This window comes from Gymnoscopelus microlampas (genome assembly GCF_963454915.1).
Source record: "Gymnoscopelus microlampas genome assembly, chromosome: 9".
Taxonomy (NCBI): Eukaryota; Metazoa; Chordata; class Actinopteri; order Myctophiformes; family Myctophidae; genus Gymnoscopelus; species Gymnoscopelus microlampas.
Genome location: NC_139946.1, coordinates 17,081,890 through 17,102,368, shown reverse-complemented (window position 1 = coordinate 17,102,368; position 20,479 = coordinate 17,081,890). Strand labels below are relative to the sequence as shown.

The window sequence follows — 20,479 nt, the reverse complement described above, 5'->3', positions numbered from 1 at the left end:
ATTGGTCAACCAAGGACTTAAGTTACCCAGTATACCTTCAAAAAGTATTGTTTCTTTGAATTATTCCTGTTATGTGAGAGTATCACCTTTCTCAAAATGTGTTTCATGTTTGGAACAAAACCTCCATAGACTCTCACAGCGTTTCAAAATGTTTCTTTAAACATCTTTGTGAATTGTTTTATTGATGTGTACCTGACATAAAACATTGATCTATTATCTAGCTGATATTACATGTAAAAAATATTGAACATCTCTTGATTAAGATGGCATGCAATGTTCTGTGGAAATAATTACTATAGGATAAAACAAACAAGAATGATTGAGGACCCTACTGGAGGTGTATTTCTCTGTTTTTGTGAGGCATGAAATATCTTGACAAATACACGTGTCTACAACCATTTTATTAACAATTGATACATGTGAAATATGCCTTACATCTTCAGGTCTCCACAAAAGCAGTGCTGTAATATACACGAAGCATCGATTCAAAACGTTATCACACAAATACCTGTTGTAGTAGCAGGGAACAGCGGTACAATACATCACTGACAGATAAACGACCCAACATATTTCTGAAACCAAATTTTATACATTTATCATTCAAACCTGGTACGTGAGGTTTTTTTTTACTTCACACCAAATGTTGAACAATACTTATTTACATTCACCTTTTTAATCAACAGCCAAGCTATGAGAAAATATAAAAGTGTCATTGTGATGACAGATAAGCTAGTGAGAATATGATGGATTAAGTGATACACATGAAGACCTTCATTTTTCAGGCAAAGAAGACGGTGGAGTTAAGGAAGATGAATGGGTATGTATTTTGCCAGTTATTTTGAGAGATTTTTTATTTGATTTTAGTTGGGTGGTTCCTTTGGTGTCTCTGTTCACCTCTGATGTACGCACAACAACATTCCTGGTTGAAAAACATGTCTGAATTCCTCATCACACTGACCGTTTTTTGTTTTTTTCACTGTGGGAACATTGAGGGGTTGTGATTCCCTGTTGACAGCAGTAATTGCTTCGGGAGATGCTGGAATGTATGTTATGGCTGTAGGCGTACGGCTTTATAGACTTCCTACATGCTATTTCTGCACTCACAGCTGCAATGCCAGTGTTTGATTCTATTCTGACATTTCTCCCATAGGGTTCACTCTCCTATGGGTCTAATTAAAACAGGTGGTCTTCTGTCAAATGAAAAGATCCACCTTGACGGGTAGTTCTATCAAGTATTGTGTTGTAAAGTCCTAAACAAAGTGAAAATAGTTTGGGATTTCTGTTGCTTTCTACTCCAGATCAATTTGTTTCTTGAATACAGTGACATCATGTCACTGTATTGTAAGTGTATTTGTGTCATTTGAAGATACTGTTATCTTTTGAGACCTGGGAACTGTGGTCTGGTTAAAATGCCTTGTGGCTAAAGAAATCCTAATGAAAAAATTTACATCTGTACATCTGGATTACCAGTTTGTACAGGACGTTTTAGTAGCTGGTGGGTTGACTTTACAGTTGTAGCGTGACCCACTCAATTATCTAACTTCCTGCTTCACTAGATCAGCTGATACTTTTCCTCTGAAGTTCTGCATCGATGTTTCTCTGCATGTTCTGCCCACCAATTGACATGATGGATGAGTGTATTTGCATGGGAAAATGCCCTCCAGGATTTCACGTGGGAATTTGGTTGTTAGTACAACCACAGCTCTTTGATCTTGTGTTAGATTTATAGAAAATTACACCAGTATTTTTTTTTCATTTTCTAACACATTTCTAGTAAATATGATTCATTATGAAAATTATTGTCCCCTTAAGTTTTTTAAAGGAACATTTTTTTTACAAATCATTCTACACTTGGGAAAGTTTAACCCCTTCAATCTGGGACAGCATCAGGTCTATATATAGCAACATACGTTTTTCAGAAAACGGTTTGGATTTAGAAGCCGTTTTTAGAATCGGCCTCAGGTCTAAATAAAGACACTATAATTGGTAAATATTTGCTAACATTCAAATACATGTCTTGATCTCTTAAACCTCATTTATGCTCCGAAGTAAGACGGTGTTGTGTGCCGAAAATATCAGGCCTACATGCTCACAACGTGTTGCAGATGCAGCGCGTTGTGAGCTTGTAGGTTCGCTATTTTTGGCGCACACAACACCGTCGTACAATGAAGTAACATTAGGCTTCATTATATGGGCATTTGATGCTATTATGGCAAAGGCGAGGAACTGGACGGGGAACGTGTTAAAGAGCTTAGAAAGAACAGAAGAGAAACACTAATCTAGTTTTGTCTTTGAGAAGTAATCGACATCTCTAGATTCTGCCGTTCTTCACGTCTCCGATGGCGCCCCACACGTCGAACAGGAAGACGTCAGGGAAGGCAAAGTCCCCTAGAACCGAGTCCAACGCCTCCGCAAAGTCGTCAGGGTTGTTCTTGTCCTTGCCTGCCTCCACTATGGTGGTCGCTGCAAGGAGATGGTGTTGAGGAAGACATTATATTATGCTATTATGGCTGTTTATATCTTACCTTTATATGTTACCATCACTTATACTTATGTAATACATTATAATATGACATGATGACATGATATTTGGTAGCCTGTAGGAGCCAAGATGTCTCCGCTAGGCCTGATTGTTTTTGTTACAGCCTAACTGTTGTGGTTCAGCTTGTCCTTGTAGCAGCTTGTATAATTATGGTCTGAGCCCTGTGCTCGTTGGCAGAACTACCTTACTACCGATCCGTGGTAACCCCCTCTAAAGGTGCATTCACACCAGATGCGATCATCGCTTGAATCGCGAGAAATGCATGGCTCTTCTTTTATGTTCACACCAGATAACAACAATACTTTACACACACACACACACACACACACACACACACACACACACACACACACACACACACACACACACACACACACACACACACACACATACACACACTGGCTGTCACTCTCGATCACGATTTGTGCTGGGGTGAAAGCCTTTTTTTATGTTACATCTTCACATTGACTTTGTCATGTCTGACATGAAAGCACTGTATGCAAAAAAAAACTAACAGTAATCCAAATGTAAGCATCGGCTGAATCCTGCCATCAGACACTCATCAGGCTCCAAATGAAGCCCCCAAATTGTTGTGAACATTTATGATGGGGTCAGTAATGATGCTGTCTGATTAGCGGCTTTAACAACATAAAGAACCAAATCCAACAACTGAATCCAGAGCAGAATCTACCAATAGTCTATAGGTTCTCCTCAGGAATGTGTTTACAAACTGCAGGCTGCATCAGGTAACTCAGTTTCATTCATTATTGATGAATGTTTACTGTTTTCTTCCTCGCCGTCATAAGCTCAAATGTTGCATACTCACAGGAGTCATGTTTGGCTCAAAATATTTGACCATTTGATGTGATGCTCTGTCTGTAACATTATGTACAGTATTTAACATATCGGGCCAAACATTGCAGTGCTATATTGTCCCCTGTGTGGGATTTGTTTTCATGTTTTTTGTTTAATAAAAATAAAAAAGAATCCCCCCACAACACATCTCGCATGCTTGTAGGATGGGAGTATAGATTAAGCAGAAGGCCTTACAGCAATGTTGCTAGGTCTGCTTTTTATAAGCGACTTTGGACTTGTTTTTCTGTAAAGTTGCTTGTAAATAGTGGTTGCGTTTTTTGGGGCATGTACAGTGTAGTTGCTTATTTGGGCTTGCTTCCTAAATGTTGGTTAAACCAGTGGTTCTTAAACATTTTCATGTCAAAGCCCCCCAAATTAATATGTATTTGTCCACGGACCCCCATCTAAAAATATTCTGTGCCAAGGACCCCCATACCATATTTGTGTTAACATGTTTTAAAAACATATTCAAAATGTGTCACATTTATCACAAATTTATTTTGAAAATAGCAGATCTCCAAGCTCACAACGCGTCGCAGATGTGACACGTTGTGAGCTTGTAGATCGGCTATGTTCAAATATCCGATGCCTCTAGGTTTTTATTTATTCAAATAAATTAGGTTTAAAGTGCTCATGTGGCCTTCTTTTGGTCTTGTTTTCATAGACCTGGTTGTTTATTTCTCTCGCAAAATCTGGCAACACTGGCTTACGGATGTCAGCTCACTTACTGCAAATTGTGGGCTATATTTGTGGAAATTAAACCCCTTCTACAGGTGCATTCACAATAATAATAATCACATCACTTTCAATCACAGGAAACGCAAGACGCTATTGCGCTTTATTTCCACCCAACACATACACTGGCAGTCATTCTGTTCACTTTTTGTAAAATTGCTTGATTAGAAGACAATTTCAACTTGCGCTATTTGCCCTGCTCTGGGCGAAAAAGCTAATTATGTCTTGATGTTGTGTCTTTACATTGACTTAACTTTGAATCACACGCAAACATTTCAGTCAAGTCTGATGTGAAAGTAAGTACCGTGGTTAAAAAACGCAATAGTAATGCAAATGTAAGCATAGGCTGAATCCTGCCATCAAACACCAAAAAACTGAATTGGAAACATGGTGGTCTGAAGTTGGAACATTTATGATGAGGTCGGTAATGATGCAGTCCGATTAACGGTTTTAACAACATAAAGAACCAAATGCAGCGACTGAATGCAGGCCAGAATCTCCTCAGGAATGTGTTTACAAACTGCAGGCTGCATCAGATAACTCAGTTTCATAAATTATTGATGTATGTTTACTGTTGACTTCCTCGCCGTCAGAAGCTCAAACGGGGCATGCATACTCAGAGCAGTCATGGCTGGCTCAAAATACAAGTATTGACTATTTTTATGTTTTACTTTCTGTAAAATGATATCATATCTCACATCTCAGGCCAGAAATTGCAGCATATTAGCCACGGCGCAGTGGGATTTCTTTTCATTAATGTTTTTTTTCCCTGGGGGAGCCTCTCTCTCCCATTCGCCCAGTACAAAGTGGAAAAAGAGAGAGGAAGATAGAGTGTGTGTGTGTGTGTGTGTGTGTGTGTGGAAAGAGAAACACCAGCACTTCACAGACGCAATTAGTGTATGGCATGCACGCACTTCTGGCAAATGAACATAGTTTTTAATGTCAATGTTGCAGAAGGGGAAAAAAGCGGGTTGAACGACTAAAAACAGCTGCAGTCAGTTGCCTTATTGTGAGGGTATAACGTTATTCATTCGGGTATTCGCCCAGTATGGTAGATTTATGTCCTCTCGCTGCGTAAATGGTGTCATCAACTGTCAGCTGTAGTCGGGGTAATGTGTACAGGAGCAACCTTTAACACCTTTTAACACCAATCTTTATCTCTCGACATAGTCTGGACAAGACAGTCAGGTTGGTGTGTCTGGGCCTTGAAAGACTTTGAGGCTGTCCTTTGTCCACCCTTCCCGTGTTCCCTCCCGTGAACACGGGGAATTTAGTTTGTTGGAGTGCTCGGCCAAGATGAATGCACCGCTTGGCCGCGACAGTGATGGCCATTCAGGTTGTCTGCCTGAAATAGCTTTATTAGACACAGTACAGTACACTACTGACACTGTACCATAACATAAAATAGCAGCATGGCTAGAACATAAACACTGTATGATACCCATTAGTAGGCCTAGTATGGGTACGGTACTTTACCATACCAACCGTGGTAGGACTAGTACTTCTCTAGACCATAGTAGTGATACTTTACTAGACCAATAGACCATACAGGTACAGTGCAAATTGCCAGTGGTGGAAAGTAACTAAGTGCATTTACTTAAGTACAATTTTGAGGTGTTTGTACTTTACTTGAGTATTTCCAATTTCCAATACTTTTACTTCTACTTCTACTCCACTACATCTCAGAGGCAAATATTGTACTTTTACTCCACTACAATTATTTGAAAACTTTAGTTACAAATTATGATATTCTAAAACATACATTAACCACTTTAGCCCTGTTTTATGCATAAGCTATTTGAAAATAGCCGATCTACAAGCTTGCAACGCGTCGCATCGCGACGCGTTGTGAGCTTGCAGATCTGCTATTTTCAAACATTTTAGTACTTTTACTTTTGGTACTTTAAGTACATTTTGATGCCAATACATTTTGTACTTTTACTCAAGTACATTTTGAATTCTGGACTTTTACTTGTTACAGAGTATTTCTATATTATAGTATTGGTACTTTTACTTAAGTAAAGAATTTGAGTACTTTTTCCACTACTGCAAATTGCATTGTTCAATTCAATTCAATTCAATTTTATTAAAGTGTCAAATCACAACAAGTTGTCTCAAGACACTTTACATGTAGAGAAGAGACCCGACAATCCCACCCTGAACAAGCAATTTAAGCATTGTTGCAGTATGATTTAGTTTTAGTCACGTCTAATATATAAACTGAAAGTTAGATGTGATCCATGTTTCACTATTTGTATGCTGGATTTAGGAAAACTAATATTGAAATCGAAAGTGGCCTTGAGTTCCAAGAGGTGCACCCGAGTGAGGCATTAAGCGGAAGGAAGTGCCCGTGCCGAGCAGTCGCGCTGTGACACGTTGTGAGCTTGTAGATCAGCTATTTTCGGAATGTGACACCTGTCCGCAACCAAGCATAAAATGACTCATATTAGCTCTACTGGATCTCTTCTCCACTAGTCCGTCCCAAACATTTTAGTCTAGTTTTTCTTTGTTGACAAAATTGTCAGTATAGGGGGTGCCCGCTGTCCTTGCGGTTTAGGCGCGTACCACATATAGGTTCTAATGCAGCCTGACGGCGCGTCGCAGGATCGAATCCCGATCCTGACGACCTTTGCCGCGTGTCTTTCCCCGTCCCTCTCCTCGTTTCCTGTCTATCTCCACTGTAAACTATCAATAAAGGCAGAAAAAAACTAAATATATGAAAAATAAATACAAAATTGTCAGTATATATTAGAGATAGTTTTAGTCATCATATAGCTTAGTTGTTGTTTTTTTAAGGTAGTCGACGAACAGTTTTCGGCATAGTGTTATAGTGAAATAATTAACCCTGCGCAAATGAATTCTTTACCACAAAATACATTTCTCTGGACCAGTGCAATGGAAAGATGATGTTACTGTGTGGGTGGTCTTACCCAGCTCTAAGTCTCTGATTCCCATATAGCTCTCCAGAAGGTCGTCCACTTTCCTCGTGGCCTGCTCCTCAAACTCGTTGGGCTTGGCATAGGGAAGGAAGGAATGAAAGAATATGTTTGCTTTCGTTCACTGAGAAACATCACTGGCATTCAGAGTCTAAATATAGATGTACTGTAGCCTGTAGGAATCAGCCTCCTCGTGCATGAAATACGTAATAGGGAAGGATATTCTGGGCTGTTGTTTGTCGTTTGTCTTTATATTAACATTCATCTTTTTCAAACGTAGATGGATGCAGTCCCCTCTGACTACCAGTGGTGTAAAGTAACTAAGTACATTTACTCAAGTACTGTACTTATATACTATTTTGAGGTATTTTTACTTTACGTCAGTATTTCACATTTTCAATCATTTTACTCCACTACATCTCAAAGGCAAATATTGTACTTTTACTCCACTATAATTATTTGAAAGGTTTAGTTAGTAGTTACTTTGCAGATTTAGATTATTATTACAAAACCAATTCAGCCCTATGTACATTTCAGCCATTTGAAAATAGCCGATCTACAAGCTCACAATGTGCGCATTGTGAGCTTGTAGATCGGCTATTTTTATACATTTGAAAACTTCTGCATAATGATGAGTACTTTTGGTACTTTAAGTATATTTTGATGCCAATACTTTTGTACTTTTACTTTTACTTTAAGTACATTTTGAATACAGAACTTGTAACAGACTATTTTTACAATAGGGTATTGATACTTTTACTTAAGTAAAACATGTGAGTACTTCTTCCATCACTGGTTGTTTGTCATTTGTCTTTATATGAACATTCATCTTTTTCAAACATAGAGGGATGAAGTCCCCCCTGTGCTGTTACGGTTAAGCCGCTTGTCTGCAGGGTTGGGAATTAATTTCCAGCTGACAGACAAGTTCTGTTTTTGTTTTTGTGTTTGTGTCACTTTGGCATCGAGCCGACCATTGTGTGAATGTTCTGTTCAATTTTTGAAAAACCCTGCTGTTTGTTGGTTGTTAACATACAGGTGGTGTATTTTGTTTTGATTTCGTAGCAGCTTGTCAGCTGATGGCGGACAAAATGACAACCCTCGTGTTTTTGCTGTTGACTAGATTTGGTGTGTGTGTGTGCGTGTGCGTGCTGCGGGTCATTATTGATTTTGGCAGAGTGTGTGTGGTGTAGTGGTCTAAGGCAGTCAGTAGGTCACTGTCCCACAACAGAGAGTGTGTGTGTGGTGTGGTGGTCCAAGGCAGTCAGTAGGTCACTGTCCCACAGAGTGTGTGCGTGTGTGTGTGTGTGTGTGTGTGTGTGTGTGTGTGTGTGTGTGTGTGTGTGTGTGTGTGTGTGTGTGTGTGTGTGTGTGTGTGTGTGTGTGTGTGTGTGTGTGTGTGTGTGTGTGTGTGTGTGTGTGTGTGTGTGTGTGTGTGTGTGTGTGTGTGCGTGTGTGTGTGTTGGTTTAAGGCAGTGGTTCTCAAAGTGGGGTCCGGGGTCCTTGGGGGGGTTCCATGGAGTCCCCAGCAAAATGTGTTATTGTAGCATCACATCATTTTAACCACTTTATCCATATTTTATACATTGGCTATTAAAAAATTGCAGATGTACAAGCTCGCAGCACGAAGTGACGTGCTGTGAGCTTGTACAAAAAAATTGCATTGGAAATGTTTTAATATTTTTTACATTCTTTAACACAAATCTTCTCTTCTGGGGGTCCCTGGCACAAAAGCTGTTCAGATGGGGGTCCACAGCCAAATACATATCAATTTGGGGGTCCTTGACGTGAAAAGGTTTGAGAACCACTGGTTTAAGGTAGTCAGCAGTAGGGCACTGGCCCACAGAGGGTGTGTGTGTGGTGAGGTGGTCTGAGGCAGTCAGTACAGTAGGTCACTGGCCACTGGCAGAGTGTGTGAAACTCACCATTTCCTGAACAGTAGCAGCGCCTTTGGAACGTAGACGCAGAGTCTCCTTCCCATTGACAATCTTGCCCTCGCTCGACTTTGGCGCCCTTGTCCGCATCCCAATCATGTCTGGTCATAGACACACACACACACACACACACACACACACACACACACACACACACACACACACACACACACACACACACACACACACGTTACAGTGAATTAGTTTTCCAAAATCCAGCATACAAATAGTGAAACATGGATCACATCTTACTTTCATATATATTTATATATTAGATTTCATAAATCCAGCACACATTTAGAATATATTTTTATTGAGCATAGATATATGAAGCATAGTTTGGCGTCAGGGCTCTGTATCTATTCATTCACTGTAAGCATGAACATTTTAATAAATGTTACATGCCAAATAGAATTACAGGGAATGAGTTAAGACCCCCAATGGGAATCTAGAAACAGAGCCTACAGGTGGATAATGGGGAGGCGGTGGGATTGAGAATCTTCATGGGCAGCAGCAGACAGCGAGGTAAGCGACAGACAGCAGATGATACGGCAGGAGACAGCAATGACAGCAGAGCAGAGCAACAGCAGCGCGAAAACACTACTAGAGAGAGAAGCCAGAATGAACAGGTAGGCAGAGAAGTTTAAATAACCACCCAGATCAGGAGAAGAGTGCATGTGACTAGTCACCGGTTGGCACTCTGCCTTGAGTTGTCTGCCTGAACTAGCTCCGCAAGCTGCGCATCATGAGGAGCACATCTTACTTTCTATTTCTATATTACTTTGCCTAAATCAACATATAAATACTGAAACAAGGTGCACTTCTTCATTTGCTGCGGTGGACTGGACTGCTTTCTCTCAATTCAACATTAAGTTCTTCAAGCAAACTTTGGCAAAAGAACTCTGGAATAGACCGAAAGAAATGGAGTTCACGATACCCTTCTTCAGCTGTGCACTGTTAAGTGTCTTAGCAGGTGTCATCTCTGGCTTGGAGATCACGTCCACAGGGCAGACCTCCATAGAGAGGGCTGGCGGGCAGGGTGTGAAGCTTGACTGCCAGTTCACTCTGGGCCCCGAGGACTCTGGACCGCTGGACATTGAATGGAGCGTGCTGCTCTCCGACAACCAGAAGGTGGAAAAAGTGGTGATCCTGTACACAGGCGACAGGGCCTACGAGGACTACCATCCCGATTTGAGGGGACGCGCCCACCTCAACTCCGCCGAACCCAAGAACGGCGACGCCTCCATCAACCTGACAGGATTGAAGTTGTCCGACACGGGCACCTACCAGTGTAAGGTGAAGAAGGCCCCTGGCACCAAAAGCAGGAAGACTCTGCTGACTGTCACGGTGAAGCCGTCCAAGCCCAGGTGCTACGCAGAAGGCGCCACGGAGGAGGGCAAGGACGTGGTGGTGAGGTGCGTATCTAGTGAGGGCACCGACCTCCTGGAATACACCTGGGAGAAGACCAGCGGCACCAAGCTGTTGCCCGCCTCTGCTGTTCTGGACCCTGTTGCAGGCACCATGAACGTGAGGAACGCATCTGGTGCAGCATCTGGGATGTACCGCTGCACGGCCAAAAACGGCGTTGGCAGTGAGGAGTGCGTTCTACAGCTCACTGTAACACCACCCCGCAACATGGCAGGCATCATCGCGGTGTACTTCATCGCAGTGCTACTCCTCCTCATCATCATTGCCGTCATTTTGTTATTTTCCGTGCTCGACACTGAATGGCCATATAAATACTGTATTTTCAAAGCAGATCCAGGCCAATAATTGGCCATGGATAAGTGTACAAATTACAACTGTATGCGTGAGTGTGTGGAAGACTTGTGATGGGAAGTGTATAGCTCAGTTCTACACCTGCACCATTGAGAGTGTCCTGACAGGAAGCATCATAGCTTGGTATGGTAACTGCTCTGTGCAAGACCAGAAAGCCTGGCAGAGAGTAGTCAGGACGGCAGGGCAGGTCACAGGACATCTACACCTAGCGGTGCAGGTCAAAGACCAAACGAATAATGGAGGACAATAGCCACCCGTCACATGGGCTGTTCGATCTGCTGAAGTCTGGGAAAGGATATAGGATACACAAGGCTGGTCTGGAAAGAAAGTTTCTGTCCTCAGGCCATTCTGATCTTGAACGACGACATGGACCTTGAAACACGACAGAGACTTGGCCACCCCTCACATGCTTAGGTACGCGCATGGAGATGGGCAGTCGCGTACACGCGCGCACACACACACACACACACACACACACACACACACACACACACACACACACACACACACACACACACACACACACCCTTCCCCTTAGATGGACATGACTACACTTCTACAGTATATGGACACCTAAAATGGACATTTTTATGTATTATTATGGACTGAGAATGAAGCAAGCACTCCTAAGTGCTTTAGTGGTTGATTTTTTTCGTTTTGTTTTTTGTTAATTAAGTCCTGTTTGTCTTGTTTTATTGCTCACTATCCATGGGGCTGGCCTGCATACATTTCACTGCATTTTTGAAAATACTACTTTTTTTAAATTGTATTTGACGAATAAAGGTTGATTGATTGATCTACTGTCTGATTGATGAAATACCTATACTACAGTATCATCAGACCCATGGACCCATGGGTCTGAATTATTTGTATGATTTATTGTCGGCCTGGCGGAGACAATAAAAGAGAGTATGTTTTACCCCCCGTCCGTCCGTCCGTGTGTCCGTCTGTGAACAGCTAATCTCCGACAACGTTGGCCCACTTGCTCCGAAATTGTGCACACAACACACACTCCCTGGATGCCAATTCAGAACCTCTGCCCCAAATATTTCACATAGCCCTGTTGTAGCGCCACCAGGAGGCTGATTTGTGCAAAACCCATTTACTCCTACAGATTTTATCCAAACGTCATGCAAATCGGTACACATTATCTCTATAGTCATGTGATCAACAAGGATCTGTCCGATTTTCCATATTCCATCCTCATTGGCTAAGGTTGGCTTCCAAAGTTTGCAGGATTGGTCCGTTTTGAACAAAATGCCTCAAATCATGAACGCAGCTTGCGATTTCCGTTAAATTTCACAAGCACATTCCCACTAAATCATGAATGCAGTGTCCGATTGCCGTGAAAAGCCTAAGAAGAAATGACACCCCTTTCACATTGGCCTGTTATAGCGCCACCAGGAGGCCACAATAACGTACCTGACCTGGCGGAGACCTGTGCTCCGAGGAGCACTTTTTCTAGTTACGGTATTTTTGTTTTATACCATTGTTATTATATTTAATTCCAGGAATTCAACATTATACAAAATGATGTGAAGGAAACCTATGGCTATTTTGAGATGAAATGTAGCAGATCGGTTCTTGAAGAAATTACCAAGATTTCAAATGAAGAATGTATTAACTGAACAAAACCATTCCTTCCCGCTACTAGACTTATAAGACGCTTGTGGTGTTACTGATCATATATTATCAGCCCTGGAAGCATTTAGGTCAATGCAGGTAGTACAGTCAAAAGTTATGCTAAAAGCATAACACAAAAAGCCCCAGGGGCTTGTTTCCATTGTGGTCGATTGTACTCAATTCATCAGTAACTCATATAATACATACAATAGGATACAAATAAAATACTAAACACACTAATTGGAATAAAGCTCAGTAGAATCATACGGCATATTTACAGAGAAAGGACGGCTGGGGGCAGGGATCTGAGGATTCTACTATCAAGGTGTTCAAGGAGTTAAACTATGTTCACTTCTAAACACACAGACAAGGATTGTGCCTGCGTTCCCTCAACCCTATGTTTCCTCAGCCGTACATTATGTTCCCTCTCCTACTTTATGTGCTCTCATGCTCTAGGCCAGGGGTCTTCAACAGGGGGTCCGGGACCCCTAGGGGGTCCTCAGAGCTACTATAGGGGTTCCGCCAAATCATTGTGTTAGATTAACCACTTGAACCCTAGAATCCCTTTTCTGAGGTGAACATTAGCCGAAAATAACAGATTTACAAGCTCGTAGACCGGCTATTTTTGGCAAAGATGTTTGGTGTGGAGGGAAAAAAGTAAAAAAAAGCTTAATCTGCAACACAATTGTATACAATATGTAGAGGGGGTCCCTGCTCCATCTCTCTTCAAGCCAAGGACCCCTTAGTCCTTCACTTGAAAAACGTTGACCCCTTCTCTAGGTGTCTTTTCACCACCTTGGTCTCCACATGTTAACACAGAGGGTTCCCTTTCACGTACCATGCTGACCAAGTCAACTCCATGTGGGAACTAACCAAGATGCAATTTCCAAATACATTATTGCTGATTCACACTGTATCTTTATGCTACTTGGACGGCGTTGAGTCAAAAGTGAGGCCGTCACACTGATTGGTGCTAGCACTTCCTTGGCTTAATGCCTCACTCGGGCACACCTCTTGGAACTCAAGGCCGCTTTTGGTTTCTATATTAGTTTTCATATATCCAGCATACAAATAGTGAAACATGGATCACATCTTACTTTCAGTTATTCGATTTCATAAATGCAGTGCACGAATCAAATGAGGAGCACATCTTACTTTCTATTTCTATATTACTTTGCCATACATCAACACATAAATACTGAAACGAGGTGCACCTCTTCATTTGCTACGGTGGACTGGACTGCTTTCTCCCAATTCAACATAAGTTCTTCTAGCAAACTTTGTCAAAATAATTCTGGAATAGACCGAAAGCACAGCCAGAGAGAGAAGCCAGAATGAACAGGTAGGCAGAGAAGTTTAAATAACCACCCAGATCAGGAGAAGGATGCATGTGACTAGTCACCGGTTGGCACTCTGCCTTGAGTTGCCTGCCTGAACTAGCTCCGCAAGCTGCGCATCATGAGGAGCACATCTTACTTTCTATTTCTATATTACTTTGCCTAAATCAACACATAAATACTGAAACAAGGTGCACTTCTTCATTTGCTGCGGTGGACTGGACTGCTTTCTCCCAATTCAACATAAGTTCTTCTAGCAAACTTTGACAAAATAATTCTGGAATAGACCGAAAGAAATGGAGTTCACGATACGCTGCTTCAGCTGTGCACTGTTATGTGTCTTAGGTGTGATCTCTGGCTTGGAGATCACGTCCACGGGGCAGACCTCCATAGAGAGGGCTAGCGGGGAGAGTGTGAAGCTTGACTGCCAGTTCACTCTGGGCCCCGAGGACTCTGGACCGCTGGACATTGAATGGAGTGTGCTGCCCTCCGACAACCAGAAGGTGGAAAAAGTGGTGATCCTGTACACAGGCGACAGGGCCTACGAGGACTACCATCCCGATTTAAGCGGTTGCGCCCACTTCAACTCCGCCGACCCCAAGAACGGCGACGCCTCCATCATCCTGACAGGATTGAAGTTGTCCGACACGGGCACCTACCAGTGTAAGGTGAAGAAGGCCCCTGGCATCAAAAGCAGGAAGACTCTGCTGACCGTCACGGTGAAGCCGTCCAAGCCCAGGTGCTACGCAGAAGGCGCCACGGAGGAGGGCAAGGATGTGGTGGTGAGGTGCGTATCTAGTGAGGGCACCGATCCCCTGCAGTATACCTGGGAGAAGACCAGCTACTCCAAGCTGCTGCCCGCCTCCGCTGTTCTGGACCCTGTTGCAGGCACCATGAACGTGAGGAACGCATCTGGTGCAGCATCTGGGATGTACCGCTGCACAGCCAAAAACCGCATTGGCAGTCAGGAGTGCGTTCTGCAGCTCAACGTAACACCACACACCAACATGGCAGGCTTCATCGCTGAGTACATCATTGCAGTGCTGCTCATCCTCATCATCATCACCTTCATTCTGTTTTTTTTTTGCAAGATCAAGAATGCTAAATTGGGCGCACAGCCTCGCACACAGCTGTTTGATACAGTCCAAGGTTGTTGACACAGCTCGTCCATCAAGTCAAGTAGATAGCCAAAACCCAACTCTAGTGGCCTCAATGAATAGAATAATCAGGGCTGCCCATGCATGTGCATGCTCTCTCTGTCTCTTCTTCATGAACACACATTTAATCCATTAAGACCGGGAACGCATCTGTGTCACTTTAAGATTTCTTTGGCTTTAAAAAAAATAGCAGATCTACAAGCTCATGAGCCCCCACGACCATTGATCCTACCTCACTGTATTCTGCTATGCACTTTTTAATTAGTAATTCGTTTTTTCTACCATAAATGTCTTGTATTTTTTGTATTTGTATTGTATTTTTTCACTGGATGTATCTTATTATTGTCTTATATTCGCTGTGTTGTACAGCACTTTGGTTGACTTTGGTCATTGTAAATGTGCTCTATAAATAAAATTTGAGTTGAGTTGTAGATCTGATATTTTTCTGAAAGCTTGTGGAACATTTTTGCAAAATTTGTAATATACTGTATATAGAGGCTATGTTTTAAAGCAAACATTTTAACTCCGATCTGTGCTTCTGAGGGGTCCCTGGAACAAAATATTTTGAGATGGTGGTCTGTGGCCAAATACATTGGGGGTCCTTGACATGGAAAAGTTGGAGCAACACTGATATAGCAACATACTGTGGATTTAGAAAACATTTTTAAATATGTATTTGGCCGCGGACACCCATCTCAAAATGCTTTGTTCCAGTATTTTCAAGGTGGTGCAAACATAATTCCGAGATGTGATTACACGTTTTCAATGAATGTGCTTGAATCAATAAGTAGTGATTGAGCATATTAGAGATGCAGTATGTAACTTTCCTCTTCTACCCCAGATCAAAATTTGTGTCAGATCCTGTGTCTATGTGAGACTGAGACAGAGACACAATCTAAATGTCTCAATAGAAGAGCAGGGAGACTAAAAACAACCACCCCAATTGTATAAGTTATATTGTATTATCATACTCTACCATACAGATTAACACTAACAGATTGATATGTCCCTGTTGGAGAGACAGAGCTGACTGTGGGGCTGGATTGTGAGAAAGGAATATAAACCAAGACAATTTCCACCCATCCATACGAGTTATATCAAACATATTTATAGCTCTTCAAAAGAAAGTATGCTCATAGTGCTTTAAGTTAAATGTGTACAGTAAGACAATGGCCTCTTGTTGCAACTTATGTTATTTATTATTGGAAGCATGACTGATGCATTGGCAACACATGGATTTTATTGCATTATTTTGACAACTCGGTCTATGTGCTCTATCGTAGTTTTCCCAATAAAGACGAAGAGGGACATCAAATCTCTCAGATATAGTTGTCATGATGAGCGATACTGCATCAGTCAGATTTGCACCAGTTGTCAGCAGAATTATTCTGAACCACATCAGGAACACCACACCTGACGCGGTCACATTTCCCAATACCCATCAGTGCTGATGGGATCATGTTTCATAACAATGACTGTAACAACAATTAAAAAGGCTTTCCTTTTGGCTGCCACATAATAGTCTCCTTTCAAGTCAAATTTGTAGTGAGTGCTGTCTATTAAACCATCAAAACTGTGTGTGTGTGTGTGTGTGTGTGTGTGTGTGTGTGTGTGTGTGTGTGTGTGTGTGTGTGCGTGTGCGTGTGCGCGTGCGTGCGTGCGTCACACAAAAATGTGAGTACTTCTTCCAACACTGAACATGACCATCCGGGCAGCCATCAGCTGGGTGAAACTGAAACTGAATATCCCTCGTGGGATCAATAAAGGTCTTAACATTTTTTTCTCTCTAAATGTCCTGGGAAATTATTTCTTGAAAAGGGTGGGAACCCTGTATACGGGTGAAGCCTTTTTGTTTGTCTAATCTTTATCATCTTTGTCATGTTTTGAACAAACTGCCACAACAGGGAAGCTAAATTATCAAATTTAAAAAAGCTATTGCCCTCAGTTATTCATCGCTTTCTTGTAATCCTCCTCCCCCCACAATGTCCGGAGGCTGTGGTGACACCGTCATTAGTCAGCCTACCCTTAGTTCCAGATCATTGGTGGAGATAAGCCAGCATGATGGCTTTTCACTTGTGTCTGGTGGTTATGTAGCCTCCCTGCCTCCGCAACCACATGCATGCCATCTGGCCAGAGTCTGTTCACAATGTTCTCCTTTATCATTCCCCTGCTCTCCGTCTCTCTCTCTCACGAAGGTCTGAGTTATACTTTGCCGTCATGCTTTGTCAAAAATAGGCGATCCACAAGCTCACAATGCGTGGCATCCACAACCAATTGCGGGCATGTTGATTTGCTATTTTCGGCGAGAGTATACAGTAAATTCCTCATAGGCCTTTGTGCCGTCTCCACGAACAAAAAACATGATGGGAGACTGGAGCTCTTGACTGTCGTTAAAAAAAGAAAGTAAAACGACCTTTCATTTGTGACCATGAGTCCTCCAGTACTGAGACAGACTAATGCGTCTGCCATTTTGCATGTAATAATAACCTCTGATGTCTGTTGGTTGTATTCGCCTCTGATATGCTCTGTGTGCATTCAGGAGTGTAATTAGTGTAATAAACCTTTTAATGCATGAAACCTAATCCATCAAACATCCAATTAAGAGGATGCTACAGAAATCATCGTAGAGGGGAGTTTCAATTATTAATCTACTTACACAAGCCAATGGAAAATATAATGATTGGCAGGTTTGCCTTTTTAACAAAGGCTGTGGGTGTGTGGGGTCCTGTCAAATCACCCTTCTATTTATGTATTTTTCTTTTAGATTGAGGGCGGCAATGGCTCAGGATGCGTCAGTGACTTAAGTAAGCCCTGGTTCAATCCCGGGCTCATCCTGGCTTTGTGTCAAGACACTTGACCCCTAACTGCTCCTGGTGAGCAGGTTGGTATACCTTACATGGTTTCCTGTCAGGATGCGATCCTAACATACTGTATGTGTTTGGAGTTGTGGAGAGGAGCGTCTTAACTGCTATGCCATCAACCATAAATGCTCACACTACTTTTGCATGTGTTGACTTCACCTATTGGCCATATGAATACAGCGGCCACTCTTACATCATGCTTGGGGTAGGGAGGTCAGTTACTTAACTGCTATGCCATCAATCAACCATACATGCTCATGCTACTTTTGTATGTGTTGACTTCACCTATTAACATATTAATACAGTGGCTACTCTTACATCATACTTGGGGTAGGGAGGTCAGTTACTTAAACTGGTAACTGTTAACGGTTGACTTTTACCTGTCTTTAAATCCCCATGAGTTGCGATAGCATCTACGGTAGCCTATAAGAGGCATGTCCCCAGTGACGTTTTACTCCAGATAGTGTCTTTAAAGTTCAAACACAAGCATAGGCTACAGCAGGCTTTGAAGGCTTTATCTCCATAACTTCACTGGACATTTTTGCACACACATCACGCATCACATCGCACATCGTAATGAGCTGTGAGCTACAGTGCACTTCAGACGTCTTAGCGCATTAAAGCCATTAGCTTGTCCACAAAATAACCTTTGAACCTCGTTTAAAAAGGTCTTGTGATATTTTTTCAGCTGTTTGAAGCTTGTTGAACGAAGTAAGGACACACATTAATTCCAAATGCCAAGATTACAAAACTACAAACACTCTTTACAATAAAGTATGGATTTCTACAAACATTATCTTCACATAATATCAAGTCTAAAATAGTGCAATCATTGGTCTTTAAAATATGATACAATTCTATAAACATTAGTAAGTAAAAGTCAGGAATTCAACATTTTGAGTAATGTAACAGAGTAAAAGTACAAAAGTTTTGGTATCAAAATGTACTTAAAGTACCAAAAGTAGAAAGTACTCATTATGCAGAATGTCCCGTTTCACAAGTTTTCAAATGTATAAAATGTATAAATATCTTTTGAAAATAGCAGATTCGACGCATTGTGAGCTTGTCGATCTGCTATTTTCAAATGTCCAAAATGTATATACTGTACAGTAGGGCTGAAGTGGTTACTGTATGTTTTGTCATAATCTAAATCTACAAAGTAACTAACTAAAGTTTTAAAATAATTGTAGTGGAGTAAAAGTACAATATTTGCCTTTGAGATGTAGTGGATTAGAAGTAAAAGTACTGAGGATTGGAAATACTCCAGTAAAGTAAAAAATCACACCCTGTGTGAAGGAAGCGGTGCCTTTGGGGCGGGGCTTAACTCATTTCAGTTCGTCCCTATTGGTGGTCTGAGTCCACTTACCAAATTTGTACTTGGTAGCATGCTGCAAACTGGAATGATGGCTGTTTAAAGCCCAGCCAATGGGCAGACAGAGGGGGCGGGGCTTAAGTAATTACAGTTCGTCCCTATTGCGGGCTTTAGTCCATGTACAAAATTTGTACTCCATAGCATGCTGCGAACTTGAGTTATGGCTGTTTGAAGGCCAGCCAATGGGAAGACAGAGGGGGCGGGGCTTCAGCAATTCATGCTGGTCCCTATTGGTGGTCTAAGTCCACATACCAAATGTGGAGTTGGTGGCATGTTGCAAACTGGAGTTATAGCTGTTTAAAATCCCGTGCTCATCCCGTGCTCATACGGGCACTGGGGGTCCCTGGACCCCTCTTTGATAACTTCATCAATTCATGCTTGTGCCTATTGGTGGTCTAAGTCCACATACCAAATGTGGACTTGGTGGCATGCTGCAAACTGGAGTTATAGCTGTTTAAAATCCCGTGCTCATCCCGTGCTTAAACGGGCGGACGGACATAACATACGCTGGGGGTCCCTGGACCCCTCTTTGATAAGCACTGGCACGTGTGGCCAATGAGAGGAGAGATGGCAGAGGCAAGCTCCAAGTCTGTGTGTGTGTGTGTGTGTGTGTGTGTGTGTGTGTGTGTGTGTGTGTGTGTGTGTGTGTGCGCGTGTGTTTGTATGTGTTGCTTCTTTGCCGTGCTCATCCCGTGCTGAAACCGCCGGACGGACGGACGGACATACAAAAGTCAAAAGCCACGTATGGAGCGGTTGGCACCGCTAAAAATACCTAAAAATGTTACTTAAGCACAGTACTTGAGTAAATGTACTTAGTTACTTTACACCACTGGTCTTTACATTACTAGAACATATTGTAAAATACTACAAACATTAGTCTTTACTTTAAAAGAAGATAAACTAAAGAACATCTTGTGTCATGTGATTTTGGTGAAACAGGTGAACTGTGCCAAATATATTCAACCATCCACGCTTGGTCTACTTTATTTTTCATTCCTCAGATCTTGCCAAAAAAAAAAAGATGTTACCTCCTTAATTTCAGGGTGAAGACTAATGTATGACAGTACAATTCCAACATTGCTTTTGAGGGCTATTGGCCAAATCATTTTAAAAAGCATGTTGTAGCAATGTTAATGGAAACAAATGGCATCAGCTAGCTAGCCCATATCTGTTTACCCCTACATCCAACGCCACTCGCTCGGACCGTACAAATCAACTACACTACATCACTTTGAGGACCACAATAGAAACAAGTCCCCAGGACTTTTTTGTTATCCTTTTTGCCTAAATATCTGACTGTACCTCGTGCTTTACAAGTATTCAATCAATCAATCAATCATGTAAAGTTTCG

General features: G+C 42.0%; 3 protein-coding genes across 3 annotated transcripts in view; 2 read left to right on the top strand and 1 right to left on the bottom strand.

Moving 5' to 3' along the window:
* Positions 1-2,311: 2,311 nt before the first annotated feature.
* Positions 2,312-20,479, bottom strand: part of gipc3 (GIPC PDZ domain containing family, member 3) — a gene marked incomplete at both ends in the record, with an annotated part of 33,058 nt that continues 14,890 nt past the window's right edge. The window contains 3 exons of the mRNA XM_084066879.1: positions 2,312-2,463; positions 7,063-7,144; positions 8,991-9,100. Of these exons, the coding sequence (XP_083923005.1) occupies positions 2,312-2,463; positions 7,063-7,144; positions 8,991-9,100 (344 nt within the window). The remainder of the gene's footprint in view (positions 2,464-7,062; positions 7,145-8,990; positions 9,101-20,479) is intronic.
* LOC311052420 (coxsackievirus and adenovirus receptor homolog) lies at positions 9,899-10,772 on the top strand (the record flags this gene model as incomplete). The annotated part of the gene is made up of 1 exon (XM_084067385.1): positions 9,899-10,772. Exon 1 carries the CDS (start codon positions 9,921-9,923, stop codon positions 10,770-10,772), a length of 852 nt encoding a protein of 283 aa, XP_083923511.1. The 5' UTR covers positions 9,899-9,920.
* LOC311052419 (coxsackievirus and adenovirus receptor homolog) lies at positions 14,035-14,903 on the top strand (the record flags this gene model as incomplete). The annotated part of the gene is made up of 1 exon (XM_084067384.1): positions 14,035-14,903. One exon carries the CDS (start codon positions 14,035-14,037, stop codon positions 14,893-14,895), a length of 861 nt encoding a protein of 286 aa, XP_083923510.1. The 3' UTR covers positions 14,896-14,903.